The sequence below is a fragment of the Scyliorhinus torazame genome, chromosome 1, assembly GCF_047496885.1.
Source record: "Scyliorhinus torazame isolate Kashiwa2021f chromosome 1, sScyTor2.1, whole genome shotgun sequence".
Taxonomy (NCBI): domain Eukaryota; kingdom Metazoa; phylum Chordata; class Chondrichthyes; order Carcharhiniformes; family Scyliorhinidae; genus Scyliorhinus; species Scyliorhinus torazame.
Window position 1 is genome coordinate 410,041,023 of NC_092707.1, and position 19,006 is coordinate 410,060,028.

At 53.9% G+C, this 19,006-nt stretch overlaps 1 protein-coding gene across 1 annotated transcript in view; it reads left to right on the forward strand.

Annotated features, from left to right (window-relative positions):
* The first annotated feature begins 3,596 nt into the window (after nt 1–3,596).
* The window catches only part of LOC140428352 (uncharacterized), a 77,580-nt gene continuing 62,170 nt past the window's right edge, over nt 3,597–19,006 (forward strand). Inside the window, exons 1-2 of the mRNA XM_072514732.1 lie at nt 3,597–3,930; nt 16,459–16,600. Of these exons, the coding sequence (XP_072370833.1) occupies nt 3,666–3,930; nt 16,459–16,600 (407 nt within the window). The 5' untranslated portion in view covers nt 3,597–3,665. The remainder of the gene's footprint in view (nt 3,931–16,458; nt 16,601–19,006) is intronic.

Here is a 19,006-nt window from a genome sequence, read left to right on the forward strand (position 1 = left end):
CCATTCCCTGTATATTCCCTACCTGCATTAGACCTTCCAAAATGCATTACCTCACATTTGGCTGGATTAAAATCCATCTGCCATCTCTCCGCCCAAGTCTCCAAATGATCTAAATCCTGACGTATCCTCTCACAGTCCTCATCGCTGTCTGCAATTCCACCAACTTTTGTGTTGTCTGCAAACTTACTAATCAGCCCAGTTACATTTTCCTCCAAATCATTTATATATACCATGACCAGCAAAGGTCCCAGCACTGATCCCTGCGGAACACCATTAGTCACAGCCCTCCAATCAGAAAAGCACTCTTCCATTGCTACTCTCTGCCTTCTATGACCTAGCCAGTTCTGTATCCATCTTGCCAGCTCACCCCTGATCCCTTGTGACTTCACCTTTTGTACCAGTCTGCCATGAGGGACCTTGTCAAATGCCTTACTGAAGTCCATATAGACAACATCCACTGCCTTTCCTGCATCAATCATCTTTAGATTTTTAATTTAGACGGGCAGCATGGTCGGCACAGACTTGGAGGGCCGAAGGGCCTGTTCCTGTGCTGTACTTTTCTTTGTTCTTTGTTCTAAATCCCCCTACTGCTCCGGGACCATGTCCCTCTCTTCCAATCCAATTCATGCATTTGTCAAGCGGCCTCTTAAAAGTCGCTATCGTATCTGCTTCCACTACCTCCCCCAGCAGCGAGTTCCAGGCTCCCACCACCCTCTGTGTAAAAAAACTGCCTCATACATCTCCTTTAAACCTTGCCCCTCGCACCTTAAACCTATGGCCCCTAGTTATTGACTCATCCATCCTGGGAAAAAGCATCTGATTATCCACTCTGTCTATGCCCCTCAGAATCTTGTAGTCTTCTATCAAGTCGCCCCTCAATCTCCGTCGTTTCAGTGGGAACAAACCCACTTTAATCAACCCCTCCTCGTAGCTAATGCCCTCCATACCCGGCAACAGCCTGGTAAGTCTTTTCTGTGCCCTCTCCAAAGCCTCCACATCCTTATCGAGGTGTGGTGATCAGAATTGAACACCATATTCCAAGTTCAGCCTACCTAGGGTTCTGTAAAGCTGCAACACGGCTTGCCAATTTTTAAACTCAATTCCACGGTCAATGAAGGCAAGCATGCCGTATGCCTTCTTGACTACCTTCTGCACCTGCGTTGCCCCTTTCAGTGACCTGTGGACCTGAACACCCAGATCGCTCAGCCTGTCAAAACTCTGAAGGATTCTGACATTTACTATATATTTCCTATCTGTATTCGTTCTTTCAAACTGCATTACCTCATGTTTGTCTGGATTAAACACCATCTGCCATCTCTCCGCCCAAGTCTCCAAACGATCTATATCCTGCTGTATCCTCTGACAATCCTCATCGCTGTCCGCAATTCCACCAAACTTTGTGTCGTCTGCAAACTTACTAATCAGACCAGTTACATTTTCCTCCAAATCATTTATATCTTTTCCAAATATATGTATGGCCTTTGTTTTTTTCAAGTACGGAATGATCTGTCTGGACTGTAAGCAGAACAATACGTTTCACTGTACCTCGGGACACGTGCCAATAAACAAATCCAGTTCAGTCCATGATTGGGTACAGTTTTGCAAAGGAATATAATAGTGGGGTGATCCATAATGGAGTCAACAGGAAATGAATGGCCTCATGTTGTTCAGTGTTTTTATTTCTCTGCTTATCAATAGTAATTTTTTTCAAACACATTTTCTATCAGAGAATGATTACCTAACTTGAAGTATTTTTCGATATATTTCCCTGGCCCTGATGGGATGCATCCCAGAGTGGTAAAAGAGATGGCTAGGGAAATTGTAAACGCACTAGTGAAAATTTATCAAAATTCAGTAGACACTGGGGTGGTCCCAGAGGATTGGAAAGTAGCAAACGTGACACCACTGTTTAAAAAATGATGTCGGCAGAAAGTGGGTAATTATAGGCCGGTAAGCTTAACTTCGGTTGCAGGGAAAATGCTGGAATCTACCATTAAGGAGGAAATAGCGGGGCACCTGGAGGGAAATTGTCCCATTGGGCAGACGCAGCATGGGTTCAGAAAGGGTAGGTCGTGTCTGACTAATTTGGTAGAAATTTTTGAGGACGTTACCAGTGCAGTAGATAACGGGGAGCCAATGGATGTGGTATATTTGGATTTCCAGAAAGCTTTTGACAAGGTGCCACACAAAAAGTTGCTGCATAAACTAAAGGCATTGAGGGTAAAGTGGTAGCATGGGTAGAGGATTGGTTAACTAACAGAAAGCAGAGAGTGGGGATAAATGTGTGTTTCTCTGGTTGGCAACCTGTAACTAGTGGGGTCCCTCAAGGATCTGTGTTGGGCCCGCAGTTGTTCACAATTTACATAGATGATTTGGAGTTGGGGACCAAGTGCAATGTGGCAAAGTTTGCAGACGACACTAAGATGAGTGGTAAAGCAAAAAGTGCAGAGGATACCGGAAGTCTGCAGTAGGATTTGGATCGGTTAGGTGAATGGGCTAGGGTCTGGCAGATGGAATTCAATGTTGCCAAGTGTCTTTCATTGCTAGAGGGATGGAGTTCAAGACTAGGGAGGTTGTGTTGCAATTGTATAGGGTGTTGGTGAGGCCGCATCTGGAGTATTGTGTTCAGTTTTGGTCTCCTTACCTGAGAAAGGACATATTAGCACTGGAGGGAGTGCAGAGGTTGATCCCAGAGTTGAGGGGATTAGATTATGACGAGAGGTTGAGTAGACTGGGACTGTACTCATTGGAGTTTAGAAGGATGCGGGGGGATCTTATTGAAACATCTAAAATTATGAAGGGAATAGATAGGATAGATGCGGGCAGGTTGTTTCCACTGGTCGGGGAAAGCAGAACTAGGGGGCATAGCCTCAAAATAAGCGGAAGTAGATTTAGGACCGAGTTTAGGAGGAACTTCTTCACCCAAAGGGTTGTGAATCTCTGGAATTCCTTGCCCAGTGAAGCAGTTGAGGCTCCTTCTTTAAACGTTTTTAAGAAAAAGATAGATACCTTTCTAAAGAATAAAGGGATTCGGGGATATGGTGTACGGGCCGGAGAGTGGAGCTGAGTCCACAAAGTTCAGCCCTGATCTCATTGAATGGTGGAGCAGGCTCGAGGGGCCAGATGGCCTACTCCTGTTCCTAGTTCTTATGTTCTTATATTTCATCTCAATCAACAGTACATTTCTAATGTGAGGGAAGATAATAGAAATATTCCCACACTGGTGCAGAGCATTAGAAAATGATCCCATGCTTCAATCTAAGATATTATGTCAATGCTGCTGATGTATTATTGGAATCCTTTACTGATATAATCTATGCTGTACGATCTTTCCACGGAAACATTCAGGACAATTTGAAGTTTGCAGATTGGTTCACATACATCCGGGCTGGTTTAGCACAGTGGGCTACACAGCTGTCTTCTAATGCAGAACAAGGCCAGCAGCGCGCGTTCAATTACCATACTGGCCTCCCCGAACAGGTGCCGGAATGTGGCGACTAGGGGCTTTTCACAGTAACTTCATTGAAGCCTACTTGTGACAATAAGCGATTATTATTATGATACCGTCGACATATATTTTTCTAGATGCGAATGCTCCAGTCCTTATCCAGTCTCCGAGTCTGGAACGTGTCACAGAGGGTCAGACTGCACGGTTACAGTGCACCATGCGGAACGCCGCAGTGACACACACCGATGTTCACTGGAACCGGGAGCTGCCAGGGAAAGATATGGAGAGGGTTTTAACACATGATATAAAGAACAACACACGACGGAGTCCAGGTTTCACTGAGCGTTTCCATCCTTCCCGAGACACGTCCAATAAAACCTTCATCCTGACAATCAGCAACGTGCAGCCCAGTGACACTGCCGTCTATTACTGCTCCGTGTGGGGAGATATCAGTGGGAATGGATCACAGCTGAGTGTAACCAGTAAGTGCAGTTTTCATGATTCTAATTGATCCCCATTGGTGTGAGTGGTGGACAGGCTGGGATTCGGGAAGCAGGTTTGTGTGTTTATATTTTGTATTGATGACTTAAAACATCTCAAACAAATTGAACCATCTACTTTTCACCAGCTTTTCAGGGCTTCAGACTGACGCTGAAACCAATATTTGTCAATGTTGCCCCCTCCTCATTGGACAGACAATTCTGACAGGGAGACAGATTTCCCGACTTCCTCCATTCATTCCCTCCACACCCCGTCACTTCGCATTTGAATTCCCTCTCGCACGCTGCCCTCTGCCCTCTGCCCTCAGCCTCACACACTGTTTCAATGTAAACGTGAGGAAAAGCATCTCATCGTGTGCTTCAGAATGTTCCAGCTTTCCAAACTCATGCTGAGCTCAGTGATTTCAGATCAACTTCACTGCTCCCATTTCCTCCGACAGTCAGTGCTGGGAATGGGTCTGTTGTCCATTCACCTCCCCTGTCCCCCAGTCTGCCCCAAACATTCCCAATTGTTCTCTGCCCCACCCCCACCAAGCACCCTCCCCCCTCCCCTCCACTCCCCATCCTCCCTCTGCACTTGTTTAAAACCTGTCATTGAACCTTCTGTAAAACCTGTGATATTTTAGGGACCACTCTACCCTCTCACCAACTGTACCCCCGCATCTAACCCCTGCCCACCCTGCCCACCGCCTCTCAGTCTGACCACAACAAAACCCTCCAATGGAGGATTGGCTGTGACTGTGTGGTAAACCACTGTTCTGATATTAGAGGTTGTACGGTAGAACCTGCACTACAGGTTCACCTGGGCCCCTGCATGCTAGCTCCGCCCAGGAGCCGGGTTATAAATATGCGTGGCCTCCAGCTCGCAGCCATTTCGTCAGCTACTGTGGGAGGCCACACATCTGGGGCGAAATTCTCCGTTATCGGCGGAAAGTCCGCCGATCGGCGCAAAAAACGGTGCAAATCCCACGTCATAAAAATTTATCGATAGTCTCTGGCTCGAAATGGGCTCGAAATGGGCTAGCTGCGACGTAACGGGATCTGCGCTTGCGCAGTGGTTCACGCCGTGCAGCGTCATAAGCGCTGCACGGCGTGACGGCTCATAAGGCCGCGCTGCTCCCCCCACCCGACCGGAACACCCGACCGCAACGCCCGACTGGATGGCTGGCCGTCGCTCAGCCCCGAGGTTCGAGTCACGCGATATGGAGGCGCTCCTGGACACGGTGGAGCAGAGGAGGGACGCCCTGTATCCCGGGCACGGCCGCAGAGTTGCCCCACGCCACAGCCGGCGTCTGTGGAGGGAAGTGGCAGAGGCCGTCACCGCTGTGGCCCTGACACCACGGACAGGCACCCAGTGCCACAAGAAGGTGAACGACCTCGTCAGAGCAGGCAGGGTGAGCCTCCCCATATCCCCCCTCCCCATATCCCCCCTCCCCCATATCCCCCCTCCCCCATATCCCCCCCCTCCCCCATATCCCCCCTCCCCATATCCCCCCTCCCCATATCCCCCCTCCCCCATATCCCCCTCCCCATATCCCCCCTCCCCCATATCCCCCATATCCCCCCTCCCCCATATCCCCCCTCCCCCATATCCCCCTCCCCCATATCCCCCCTCCCCCATATCCCCCCCTCCCCCATATCCCCAAGTGAATCCAGCCCTAACCTTAACCTCTGCAATGCATGCGCAACCGATGGCGTGCATTCATATACCTGCCTAACACTGTTGCCTTTTACCCCTGCCACCACCCCCCCCCCCCCCCACAGGAGAAGCGCGCACACAACAATAGGGAGCATGTGAGGACTGGAGGAGGGCCCGCTGATGAGAGGCCACTGACTGTACACGAGGAAAGGGTCCTGGAACTGGCTGGCGGACCTGAGGACCGGGAGGTTGCTGATGCAGAGGTCGGGGGCCCACCAGCAAGTGAGCCACCGACAGCCCGTCCCCATATCCCCCCTCCCCTATATCACCTGATCACTGCCTGATGTCTAACCATGCATGCTTCATTGTGTATCGCAGGACCAAACGTCCAGGCACCCATCCCCGCAGATGCACACCGCCCGCAGGATGCCCCTCGGAGACCACGGGAGACAGAGAGACCCGCACCCTCCAGCATGCGACGCTCGCAGGATGCCCCTCGGAGACCACGGGAGACGGAGAGACCCGCACCCTCCAGCATGCGACGCCCGCAGGATGCCCCTCGGAGACCACGGGAGACGGAGAGACCCGCACCCTCCAGCATGCGACGCCCGCAGGATGCCCCTCGCAGACCACGGGAGACGGAGAGACCCGGACCCTCCAGCATGCGACGCCCGCAGGATGCCCCTCGCCCACCACGGGAGACAGAGAGACCTGGAGCAACAGGGAGACGACACCCCCGTCACGTGCGGGAGCGACCCCCCAGCGATGAGGAGGGCAGCCACAGGCCCCCGTCACATCCGAGCCAGGACACCACTACCCAGGACACCACTACCCAGGACACCACTACCCAGGACACCACTACCCAGGACACCCCTACCCGGGACAGCACTACCCAGGACACCCCTACCCGGGACAGCACTACCAGGAAGACGAAATACCGGACAGTGACTCAGAGTGGATGGGTGGAGACGAACCCCCACCCCAAAGTGCCATGGACTCAGAGTGGGACGAAGAGCACGACACAACGCCACTGCTGTCACCAACACCCTCCACCATCGCAGAAACACTCACCACGGTTGGGCACTTTAGTGATGAGGCGTCTGGTACACTCACTGGTGCGGACAACACAGCCGTCCCGGTACAGCAGGTGGAGGTAGGAGCAGCAGAGGGACCGGGCGGTCGGAGGGCAGCCCAGCCAAAGCAAACATCTGCCGCCCAGATGGATCCCGGGTTCCTGCAGTTACCACACCCACACATAGATCCGATGCAACCACCGACCCGGAGACGAGCGAAGAGGGTGACGGGCGGCTTGCGGCGGCTGCGGTCGCAGGTGGAGGAGTCCACCCGCGTCCAGGAGCTGGGAGTGGTCCCGGTCATGCGTGCCACCCAGGCTGACACCGCACGGGTGGCAATGGTTGCGACGGTGTCAGACATGGGGAACGGTTTGCGAGGCCTGGGGCCTTCCGTGCAGGCGGCGTCTGTGGCCCAGAAAATGGCTGCCCTCTCACAGGAGGCCATGAGCCAGTGCCAGCGCCAGATGGCAGAGGCGCGCAACGCCATAGCCCAGTCTCTGCAGGCCATGGCCCAGTCTCTGCAGGCCATAGCCCAGTCTCAGCAGGCCGTGGCCCAGTCTCAGCAGGCCATGGCCCATTCTCAGCAGGCCATGGCCCAGTCTCTGCAGGCCATGGCCCAGTCTCAGCAGGCCATCGCTGAGGGCATCGGCGCCAGTGGCCATGTGCGAGCCGGCGTCGCACTGTCGCAGACAGGGTTTGCCAACACCCTGGGCTCCATGGCTGCAAACCTGCAGACCCCTGTCGATACCAGCACGGGCCTCCAGGACTGGCAGCGCCAGATGTCGGGGGGGGGCGTCGGATGGCCAGTCCGTTCGCATCCCCCACCCATGTAGAGGCCTGGGGGCCATCGGGCACCCCGAGGGAGGAGGAGGTGGTGTGGTCCGTCCCGGCTCCCTCTGTAGGGGAGGTCCCGGTACACCGCGACAACTCGGACTCCCCCCCTTCCGTCCCAGGTGCATCGGGTGGGCAACGGGCAGGACAGGCTGGCAGATCGCCATCCCAGTCGCCCGGGCCGCAGCCTGGTCCATCTAGGCCAGGACGCCCCAGGAAACGGCCGCCAAAGGGATCCAGTGTCAGAGGGCAGGAATCACAGGAGTCCACCTCCAGTTCTGCTGTACCGTCTGGGGAACCACGTAGACGTAGTCAAAGGGCCCGTAAGGCCAAACAATTAGACACTGAGTAATTTGGCACGGGTGCAGGGCACAGATGAGTTTTAGGGGCTAGGGCACGTGCATGAACTCCTTTGGTTATTAAAGTCAATGTTACACCTACCGAAGCTGCCTTTGTGCTCTGTCCAAAGTGTGCGGGCGTGTCATGTACGTTGAGCGCAAGTGTGTGTGTGAGGGGTGGTCTTACCTCAGCCCCAGGTGAGTCTGCCCCCTTCCCCCTGGGCCGCCATCAACATCCCCCGGGCAGAGGACGGGACCGTGCGCTGCAGTGTCACAGCCGCATGCAGGAATGGTCCGGGTGGATGGTGGTACTGTGGCCATGGGTCAGACATAGTCCAACGATGTAGAGCCAGGAGCTCATCGAAGGGCGGGTTGTCATCATCCTCCATGGCCTGCGATAGACACGCGTCCACCCGCAACTGTGTGAGCCCGGCCCGATGTGCCGCCGGTGGATCGGCAATGGGGGGGGGGGGTGGTGTGTATGCGGGTGGGGTGGGTGGGGTTGGGGAGGGGGGTGAGGGTCCTGGGTGGGTCGATGGGTGGGGGGTGTGGGTGGTCGGCTGTTGCCATGGTGTGCGGTCTGTGGCCATACTACCCTATTCCCACGCCCATCTAGTCAGTGAAGCGGGCGTCTATCAGTCTGTCCCGTGCCCGCTGGGCCAGCCGGTAACGGTGGACAGTCACCCGCCTGTGTCTACCCCGTCTGCCCTGACGATTGCTCCCATCCCCCTCATCTGGGGAGGACTGTACCTCTTCCTGCTGCTCCTCCACTCCGCCCTCCTCTGCCTGCGGCACATCGCCCCTCTGCTGGGCTATGTTGTGCAGGACGCAGCACACCACAATGATGCGGCCGACCCTATCTGACCGATACTGGAGGGCGCCCCCAGAGAGGTCCAGGCACCTGAAACGCATCTTCAGCACGCCAAAGCACCTCTCGATCACTCCCCTTGTCGCTACATGGGCATCATTGTAGCGGATCTCCGCCTCATTGCGTGGCCTCCGTATAGGCGTCATCAGCCACGATCGCAATGGGTAGCCCCTGTCGCCCAGCAACCAGCCCCTCAGCCGGGGATGGCGTCCCTCGTACATGCCGGGGATGGATGACCGGGACAACACGAATGAGTCGTGTACACTGCCTGGGTGACGGGCGCAGACGTGCAGGATCATCATGCGGTGGTCGCAGACCACCTGTACGTTCATCGAATAGGTCCCCTTCCTATTGGTGAACACGGCCCTGTTATCTGCAGGTGGCCGCACGGCGACGTGCATCCCATCGATCGCGCCCTGGACCATGGGGAACCCGGCCACGGCAGAGAAGCCCACGGCGCGGGCATCTTGGCTGGCCCGGTCCACGGGGAAGCGGATGTAGCGGTGCGCCATGACATAAAGGGCATCTGTCACTGCCCGGATGCACCGGTGCACCGATGTCTGCGATATGCCGGACAGGTGCCCACTCGGTGCCTGGAATGACCCCGTTGCATAAAAGTTCAGGGCCACCGTAACCTTGACGGACATGGGGAGAGGGTGTCCCCCGCCAGTTCCACGCGGTGACAGGTGTGCCAGCAGGAGGCAGATGTGTGCCACGGTTTCCCGGCTCATCCGGAGTCTCCTCCTGCATTCCCGGTCCGTGAGGTCCTGGTATGACTGCCGGGGCCTGTACACACGGGGCGCCCTCGGGTGCCTCCGTTGCCGTGGGGCCGCGACGTCCTCCTCCCCCTCCTCGTCCTGTCGGTCAGGTGTCCCTCCAGCCTGGGCGGCTGCCGCCTGCCCCTCTGCGGCAGCCTGCGCCGCCTCTCTGGCACGCTCCTCCTCCTCCTCCTCCTCCTCATCCAGGGCAACATAGACATGAGCGGCTGCCACCACGGCGGCCAACATCGCTGGATGATCTGAAAACATGACGGCCTGGTGGGGGGGGAGGGGAACGACGACATGTCATCATTGCCCATATCCCCTCCTCCCCCCAGCCAGGTGGCATGGACCGCATGGGTCCAACTGTTGGAGGCTGGCACCTGGCCAGGTGGACCAACTCACTTGCCCTCCCATCACCCTCCTTGGCACGGACCCCCTCCCCAACCTCCACCCCGGCACGGAGGTGACGGGGGGCCTGTGGCTGCCCCCCTCATCGCTGGGTGGTCGCTCCCGCACATGACGGGGGTGTCGTCTCCTTGTTGCTCCAGGTCTCTCCGTCTCCCGTGGTGTGCGAGGGGCATCCTGCGGGCGTCGCATGCTGGAGGGTCCGGGACTCTCCATCTCCCGTGGTGTCCGAGGGGCATCCTGCGGGCGTCGCGTGCTGGAGGGTCCGGGTCTCTCCGTCTCCCGTGGTGTCCGAGGGGCATCCTGCGGGCGTCGCATGCTGGAGGGTCCGGGTCACTCCGTCTCCCGTGGTCTCCGAGGGGCATCCTGCGGGCGGTGTGCATCTGCGGGGATGGGTGCCTGGACGTTTGGTCCTGCGATACACAATGAAGCATGCATGGTTAGACATCAGGCAGGTGATACGGGGGAGAGGGATATAGGGGAGGGGGGATATGGAGATGGGCTGTCGGTGGCTCACTTGCTGGTGGGCCCCCGACCTCTGCATCAGCAACCTCCCGGTCCTCAGGTCCGCCAGCCAGTTCCAGGGCCCTTTCCTCGTGTACGGTCAGTGGCATCTCATCAGCGGGCCCTCCTCCAGTCCTCACATGCTCCCTATTGTTGTGTGCGCGCTTCTCCTGTTGGGGGGGGGGGGTGGTGGCAGGGGTAAAAAGCAACAGTGTTAGGCAGGTATATGAATGCACGCCATCGGTTGCGCGTGCATTGCAGAGGTTAAGGTTAGGGCTGGATTCACTTGGGGATATGGGGGAGGGGGGATATGGGGGAGGGGGGGATATGGGGAGGGGGGATATGGGGAGGGGGGGATATGGGGGAGGGGGGGGATATGGGGGAGGGGGGATATGAGGGATATGGGGAGGGGGCGATATGGGAGAGGGGGGATATGGGGGAGGGGGGGATATGGGGGAGGGGGGATATGGGGGAGGGGGGATATGGGGAGGGGGGATATGGGGGAGGGGGGATATGGGGGAGGGGGGATATGGGGTAGGGGGGATATGGGGGAGGGGGATATGGGGGAGGGGGGATATGGGGGAGGGGGGTATGGGGGATATGGGGGAGGGGGTGATATGGGGAGGGGGGGATATGGGGGAGCGGGGATATGGGGGATATGGGGGAGGGGGGATATGGGGGAGGGGGGATATGGGGGAGGGGGGATATGGGGGAGGGGGGTATGGGGGATATGGGGGAGGGGGTGATATGGGGGATATGGGGGAGGGGGGATATGGTGGAGGGGGGTATATGGGGGAGGGGGGATATGGGGGAGGGGGGATATGGGGGAGGGGGGATATGGGGGAGGGGGGATATGGGGGAGGGGGGATATGGGGGAGGGGGGATATGGGGGAGGGGGGATATGGGGGAGGGGGGATATGGGGGAGAGGGGATATGGGGGAGGGGGGATATGGGGAGGTGGGATATGGGGGAGGGGGGATATGGGGGAGGCTCACCCTGCCTGCTCTGACGAGGTCGTTCACCTTCTTGTGGCACTGGGTGCCTGTCCGTGGTGTCAGGGCCACAGCGGTAACGGCCTCTGCCACTTCCCTCCACAGACGCCGGCTGTGGCGTGTGGCAACTCTGCGGCCGTGCCCGGGGATACAGGGCGTCCCTCCTCTGCTCCACCGCGTCCAGGAGCGCCTCCACATCGCGTGACTTGAACCTCGGGGGCTGAGCGGCGGCCAGCCATCCAGTCGGGTGTTGCGGTCGGGTGTTCCGGTCGGGGTGGGGGGGGAGCAGCGCGGCCTTATGAGCCGTCACGCCGTGCGGCGCGTATGACGCTGCACGGCGTGAACCACTGCGCAAGCGCGGATCCCGTTACGTCGCTGCTAGCCCATTTCGGGCCAGAGACTATCGATCCATTTTTATGACGCGACGCAAGTGGGATTTGCGCCGTTTTTTGCGCCGATCGGCGGACTTTCCGCCGATAACGGAGAATTTCGCCCCTGATACTTATAAAGCCTCAGTTTGGATTCAACTTCGTCTCCAGTCAAATTGATCGTGGCTCAGACTGTGAAGGTGGATGATAGGTTTGCAACAGTGTCTTGTTCTCAATTGACAGAGCCCCCCCGATCACTGACAATGAAGAATATTTCACTGACACAGTGTGGGAGCCGTTGTACAACAGGCCCCTGACTCTGAACAGCCCCTCCCCCCCCACTGGCCCTGACAGAGAGCTTAATAAACCCTCGACCCTGTCAGCCCTGCTACCCACACAGTTAAACCCCTCACCATTCAGAAACCACCTTTCTTAACGTGCACTTGATTTACCTTTATTCTGCGAAAGAAAGGTTCTGCAAAATGAAGCTCATTAATCTCTAAATATATTCCAGCAGTACCATACAATATCCGTGTGGATTTGTTTTTTTGTGTGTGTTCAAACCTCGGCCAATTTCTGTTTCCTGGTATCACGTTAATGATTGTGGTTCAATCAGATCATCAGACTTTTCAGGAACAGCTGTTGTGGTCAACAAGCTTCCCATTGGGAGAGAGTCACTCAGACTGGAAACGTTCGCTCCCTTCTCTCTCCACAGATGCTGCCAGACCTGCTGAGATTGTCCAGTATTTCCTGTTTTTGTCTCAGATTCCAGCATCCGCAGTAATTTGCTTTCATTTTCACTTTCCCATTGGATCCATTCACTTCCCGAGTAACCACTTCTCTCTGCATAAATACATCTCCTTTTCCACAGAATCTATTCCATGGGCGGAATTCTCCGGAATTTCCCGACGCTGAAATCGAGAATGGCGATTGGGCGGAGAATGACTCCCGTCGGCAGAATCGGGGCAGGCGCCGGTTTGACTCCGGCTCGCTATGCTCCTCCCCCTCCGAATCGGCTTCATCGGGACGCATGCCGCGCGCAGTCAGAACGCCGTTGCCATGTCATCAGCCGGCCCACCCGCGATGCTCCGCCTCCGATGGGCCGAGTTCCTGACGGAGCGGGCCGCGTGTGGTCCCAGCGATCAGGAAGCTGGCGTGCTGGCTGCGGACAGCCTCTCACCATTGTCCCTGTCAAGCCCATTCAGAATAAGATTCACTGAGATCACCTTTCATTCTTCCAACTTCCAACAAGTAGCGTCCCAACAACCAGATTAACCTTTGCTGCAAAGACAATCCCTCCAACCCGTGTCAACCTTCCCGGAACCGCCTCCAATGGAATAATATCTTATCTTAAATAAGGGACCAAAGCTGTTCACGGCTCTCCAGATGTGGTCTCACCAGCACCTTATCCAGTTGCAGCAAGACTTCCCGACCCTTATACTGCAACCCCAGTGAAATCAGGGCCAACATTCCATTACCCTTCCTGATTACCTGCTGCCCCTGTGTGCTAGCTTTTTGTGTTTCGTGCACAAGTCCCCCAATGTCCCTTCATGTTGCAGCTTTCTGCAGAATCTTACATTTAAATAATACTCTTTCTCCCTTCCAAAATCAACAACTCTACATTTTCCCACATTATACTCCATTTGCCAACCTTTTTCCCACTGAATTAACCGATCAATATCTCTTTTCAAGCTGTTTGTGTCTCTCCCACAACTTGTCTTTCCACCTATTTTTGTGTCGTCTGCAAGTTGGACGAATGTACATTCACTTCCTTCCTCTAAGTCATTAATATATATTGTAAACAGTGTTGGTCCCAGCACTGATCCCTGTGGGACCCCACTGGTTACAGGTCACCAACCTGAAAAAGATCCCCTTATCCCCACTCGTTGTTTCCTGCCCATTAGCCAATTCTCTGGTTTAGCACACTGGGCTAAATCGCTGGCTCCTAAAGCAGACCATGGCGGGCTAGCAGCACGGTTCAATTCCCGTACCAGCCTCCCCGAACAGGGGCCGGAATGTCGCGACTAGGGGCTTTTCACAGGAACTTCATTGAAGCCTACTTGTGACAATAAGCGATTTTCATTTCATTTCATTTCTCTCTCCATGTCAATATACCAGCTCCAACACCATGGACTCTTGTCTTACAACTTAACCTTTTGTGAGGTATCTTGTCAAATACATTCTGGAATTTCGAATATAAAACATCCACTGATTCCATTCTCTCCACTCTGATTGAGACTTCCTCAAAAAGCTCTAAGGAATGAGTCAGAGCCGATTCCCTTTCCTGAAGCCATGCTGGCTCTGCTCCATTAGATTATGATTTTACAAATGTGCTGCTATTACTTCCTTAATAATTGATTCCAACATTTCACCAACAATCAACGTCAGGCTAATTGGCCGATAGTTCCTGCTTTGTACCTCCCTCCCTTTTTGAATCGAGGTGTCACATTGGCAGATTCCCAATCCTCTGATACTTCCCCAGAATGTAAACATTTTTGGAAAGTTACAACCAATGTCTCCACTATCTCTGTGGCTACTTCTTTTCGGATCCTAGGATGAAAGCCATTCGGGTGAGGGGATTTATCTGTCTTTAGCCCCATGAGTTTGTCTCATACTATTGTATCACCGAAAGGTCAAACATTCCTGTAAATAAAGTTCCCAGTGTTGATCTCCTTGTGACCATATCTCCGGAATGACTATGAGATCATATCCATTTACCTCGATTTGCTCCGTCAGTTTGTCTACCTTATTCCCAATGCTTCGCTCATTAAGATACAAAGCCTTTAGACTTGCCTCTTTGACATTTTTGATCACCCTAACTTTTCTTTGTTCTGTGGCCCTATTTCCCCTGGCCCTTGATTACCCTGACTCCTGTTTTCCATTTTACTGTTCTTTATTTTGTTACACCCTCGTTTCTCTTTCCCTTATCACCCTCCTTAGGTTCTCATGCCCCTGTGGCCCTGTATGATTCTGAACACTGATTTCTCTGCCTATAACTTTTCTTATTCCTCTTTCTGTCTGTTGTTCTCGTTCTTGATTCCTCCTCCTCTGACTCCTTGCATAGGTTCCAATCCCGCTGCCATTTTAGTTTAAACCCTCCCCAACATCTGTCCCGAGGAAATCAGTCCCGGTCCTGCCCAGGTGTAACCCGTCCCACCTCCCCCAGAACCGGTCCCAATGCCCCAGGAATCTGAAACCCTCCCTCTCACCACAACCCTTCCGCTCCGTCTTTATCCGATACATCCTGCTATTTCTACTCTGACCAGCAGGTGGCGCTGGGAGTCGTTCTGAGATCACTACGTTTGAGGTCCGAGTTCTCATCTTCCTTCCTAACTCCCTGGATTCTGCTCTCAGGACTTCATCCCCTTTTTTTACCGATGTCTGTGGTACCGATGTGACCACGACCACCGGCTGTTCACCCTCCCCCTCCAGAATGTCCTGTACCCACTCCGAGACTTTGACCCAAGCACCAGGGAGGCAACATACCATCCTGCAGTCTCGTTTGCGGCCACAGAAACACCTGTCTATTCCCCTGACAAGTGAATCCCCGATAACTATTGCACTGGCACACTTGTTACTCCTCCCCTCTGCAGCAGAACTAACCGCGGTGCCACGAGTTTGGCTGCTGCTGCTTTCCCCTGAGAGGCCATTCCCCTCAACAGTATCCAAAACGGTATATCTGTTTTGCAGGGGCATGGCCACAGGAGATTCCTGCACTGCCTGCCTCACTCTCTTACTCTGCCAGGTGGTCGCCCATTCCCTTCCTACCTGCGGGCTCTGAGCCTGCGGTGTGACCACCTCTCTATACGTGCTATCTACGATGTTCTTCGACTCGCGGATGCTACACAGCGTCCCCAGCCGCCGCTCCAGCTCAGAAACCCGGGCTTCCAGGAGCTCCAGCTGGAGACACGTCCCGCACACGTGCTGACCTCGGGCACTGGAACTGTTCCCAGCTTCCCACATGGAGCAAGAGGAGCAAAGCACGGCTTTGAGCTCTCGTGCCTTTAAATTAAATATTTGGAAGATGCTTAATATCAGATAATATCAATTATTCTGGAGCCCTTCTTTCCTGGTCCTCGTTACTATGGAATGGAGCCCTTACAAACTATAGACCACAAAATAGTACTGGACAAGCTATAGGTGATAAAAGTAGTCAATACTTACCCGGCCCTCCCCTCTACTTACCAATCAGCTCTCTCCCTTGTAGCCTTTACTGCTGCAGTGGGGTAAGTCCACTCTCTGAAGAGTGAAAAAGTTCGAAAGCAAAAGGGGACGTCTTGGCCCTGTGCACCGAGTTTCCACTCTGCACTGAATTCCCCAGAACCCCATTCACTCGGGCTGTGTCTGACTCAGGAGGGGTTCTCTACAGCTCAAGCAGAAAGCTCACTGATATGGCTGGCCCAGTTCAGATTGTGGTCAATGGTAACCCCCAGAATGGTGATAGTGGGGGGAGTGAGTGATGGTGATGCCAGGGATGGGCTGGTTACAAATATCCAGGAAAAGCCCAGTGGCTCCCGCAGCCGACCCGACTACAATTGCTGACATTGTTCCCAGCAGTGACGGGAAAAGACCCTTAAATGGGGATTGGTTGATCCCCGGGTGGACTGCCCCCCCCCCCCTCTCTGTCGCTCTCAATCGTGCAGCTAACCTCGTTTATGAAGGACAGGAAGTCAATTCTTCTTCTTCATTTTACTCATGTTAAACTTCACAAAAATTCTTGATATTTTGCAGAACTTCCTGAAAACCAGTTGCCGCCTCTCACGGGTATTATAACCGGCACCCTGGCATTCGCCCTCTTGCTCGGCATATTGAGCATCACAATACTGTGTGTGAAAAAATGGGCATGTTTTCAAAGCAGGTTAAAGCCAGAAAGGTAAATGGAATTGAATTTCCTGTCTGTTGTGATGATCATGTCACATTGAGGTTATGTGGAGGGATGCAATCAGCCAATGGGTCAGGGTGAGGAAGCTTTAATTGAAATGATTCTCCCTTCCTGCACAGGTACAGAGAGAAGCATAAAGAGTGGGCTGGAGTTTACGGAGGGGGGGAGGGAGGGGGCGGGGTGCTCCCCCCCCCCCCACAGCCCTTTTGTAAGAGTTGGTGGAAGGGACGCACTGAGAAATCAGATGGACGCAGACAGACAGTTTCCACTGGCAGGGACACCAAAGACACGCGGCCCTGATCACAACGTAAACCCCAGCCTGAGATTGGGGAGACAGCTATCACAGCAGAACACTGCGACACGAGTGCTGATGAAGACATTGCAAAAGGGAATTGATAATTCAGGGAAGATAGAAAATGCACGAGGAAGAAAAATAGGACAATGTGGGAGGAAAATTAGTTGTCAGGAAAGGTTTATCTTCACCGGGTAGAAATGGTTCAATGGTGCCGGTCGCGCTATCATTCCTGTGTTCCTAACATGTCGCTCTTCGTCATCATGCTGTGACCTTATTGTGATTTATTAATTCTGCCAGTTTCCCCATCACAGAGTTGGTCAAAGTTCAGGCATTACTTTTGGCAGCCACGGGCCCATCTTGGACCCTCCGCACTTTCTCCTGGCCTGCCAGGGGTTCCCAAATCCTCGGTGCGGGGGTCAGTGACCAGCAAACCACGCAGCTGAATGTCCACATTGCTACATTTCCAGCCAGTTCACCAAGCCGACACTCATGACGGTGAAGCCAGCCGAGGATGGTGGCTCCTGAGAGACACACACCAGCCTTGGAGTCCTGTTCCCTCAGCTCATTGTAACTGTCAGCAACAGAGACGGCACAAGATGCAGCAATTAATTTACAATCCTGGCCCCCATCCCGAAAATAAACTCTGAACATCACTGACTCCTGCACTAACTCAGCTGCCAGAGATTGCTGCTCTCTTATCTGTGAATATCGAACTCTGCTTCATCTTTCAGGAAACTTGGTCACAATTGGTTGAATCCCTCATATTAGTCTCCAGTGAAAAGTATTGTTTCTGGCATGCTGTACAAACAATGCAGACCGTACATGGGGAAGGAAGGAGAGACTGCAGAATATAATGTTACAGTTATAGCAAGGTGTAGAGAAAAGATCAACTTAATACAAGGCAGGTCCATTCAAAAGTCTGATGGCAGTCGGGAAGAAGCTGTTCTTGAGTCGGTTGGTACGTGACCTCAAACTTTGGTATCTGTTTCCTGACGGAAGAAGGTGGAAGAGAGTATGCCCGGGGTGCGTGGGGTCCTTAATTATGCTGGCTGCCTTTCCGAGGCAGCGGGAATTATAGACAGAGTCAATGGATGGGAGGCTGGTTTGCGTGATGGACTGGGCGACATTCACAACCTTTTGTAGTTTCCTGCGGTCTTGGGCAGAGCAGGCTCCATACCAAGCTGTGATACAACCAGAAAGAATGCTTTCTATGGTGCATCTGTAGAAGTTGTTGTGGGTCGTAGTTAACATGCCAAATTTCCTTAGTCTTCTGAGAAAGTAGAGTCGTTGGTGGGCTTTCTTAACGAGAGTGTCGGCATGGGGGGATCAGGACAGGCTTTGGTGATCTGTACACCTTAAAACTTGAAGCTCTCGACCCTTTCTACTTCGTTCCCATTGATGTAGACAGGGGCATGTTCTCCAAGACGCTTCCTGAAGTCGATGACAATCTCCTTCATTTTGTTGACATTGAGGGAGAGATTATTGTCGTCGCACCAGTTCACCAGATTCTCTATCTCATTCTTATACTCTGTCTCGTCATTGTTTGAAATCCGACCCACAACAGTGGTGCCATCAGCAAATTACAACACAGATGGAGGCCATTCTGCCCGTTGTGACTATGCTAGCACTCTGCAGAGGAATTCAGTTCGTCGAATTCTACTTACTTATTCACTGAGGTCGGAAATTTAATTTCCTCAAGTGCTCATTCAATTTCCTTTTGAAATCAATCATCGTCTCTGCTTCCACCACCCTCGTGGGCAGCAAGTTCCAGCTCATTGACCCCCATCTCCCCCACTCACCCCCCCCAACCCCAGCTCCCCCCCACCCCGGCCATATCGCCCTCCCCCCACCATCCGTACGTCTCTTCCCTAATATCTTAAATCTGTCTCCCAGTCCTGGTGCCGTCCGCCAATGGGGAAAGCTGTTCCTTGTCTTATCCAAACCTGTCAAAGTCACCTCAAAGAGCTGATATCAAACCAACCGACCAATGATAACGTGTAGAGTTTTATTGTGACGAGTAAGAGATATTCTTTGCAGTTACAAACACACGAACAAGGAACAGGAGTCGATGTTCTTTCCTCAATGCAGACCCGGTGTTAATT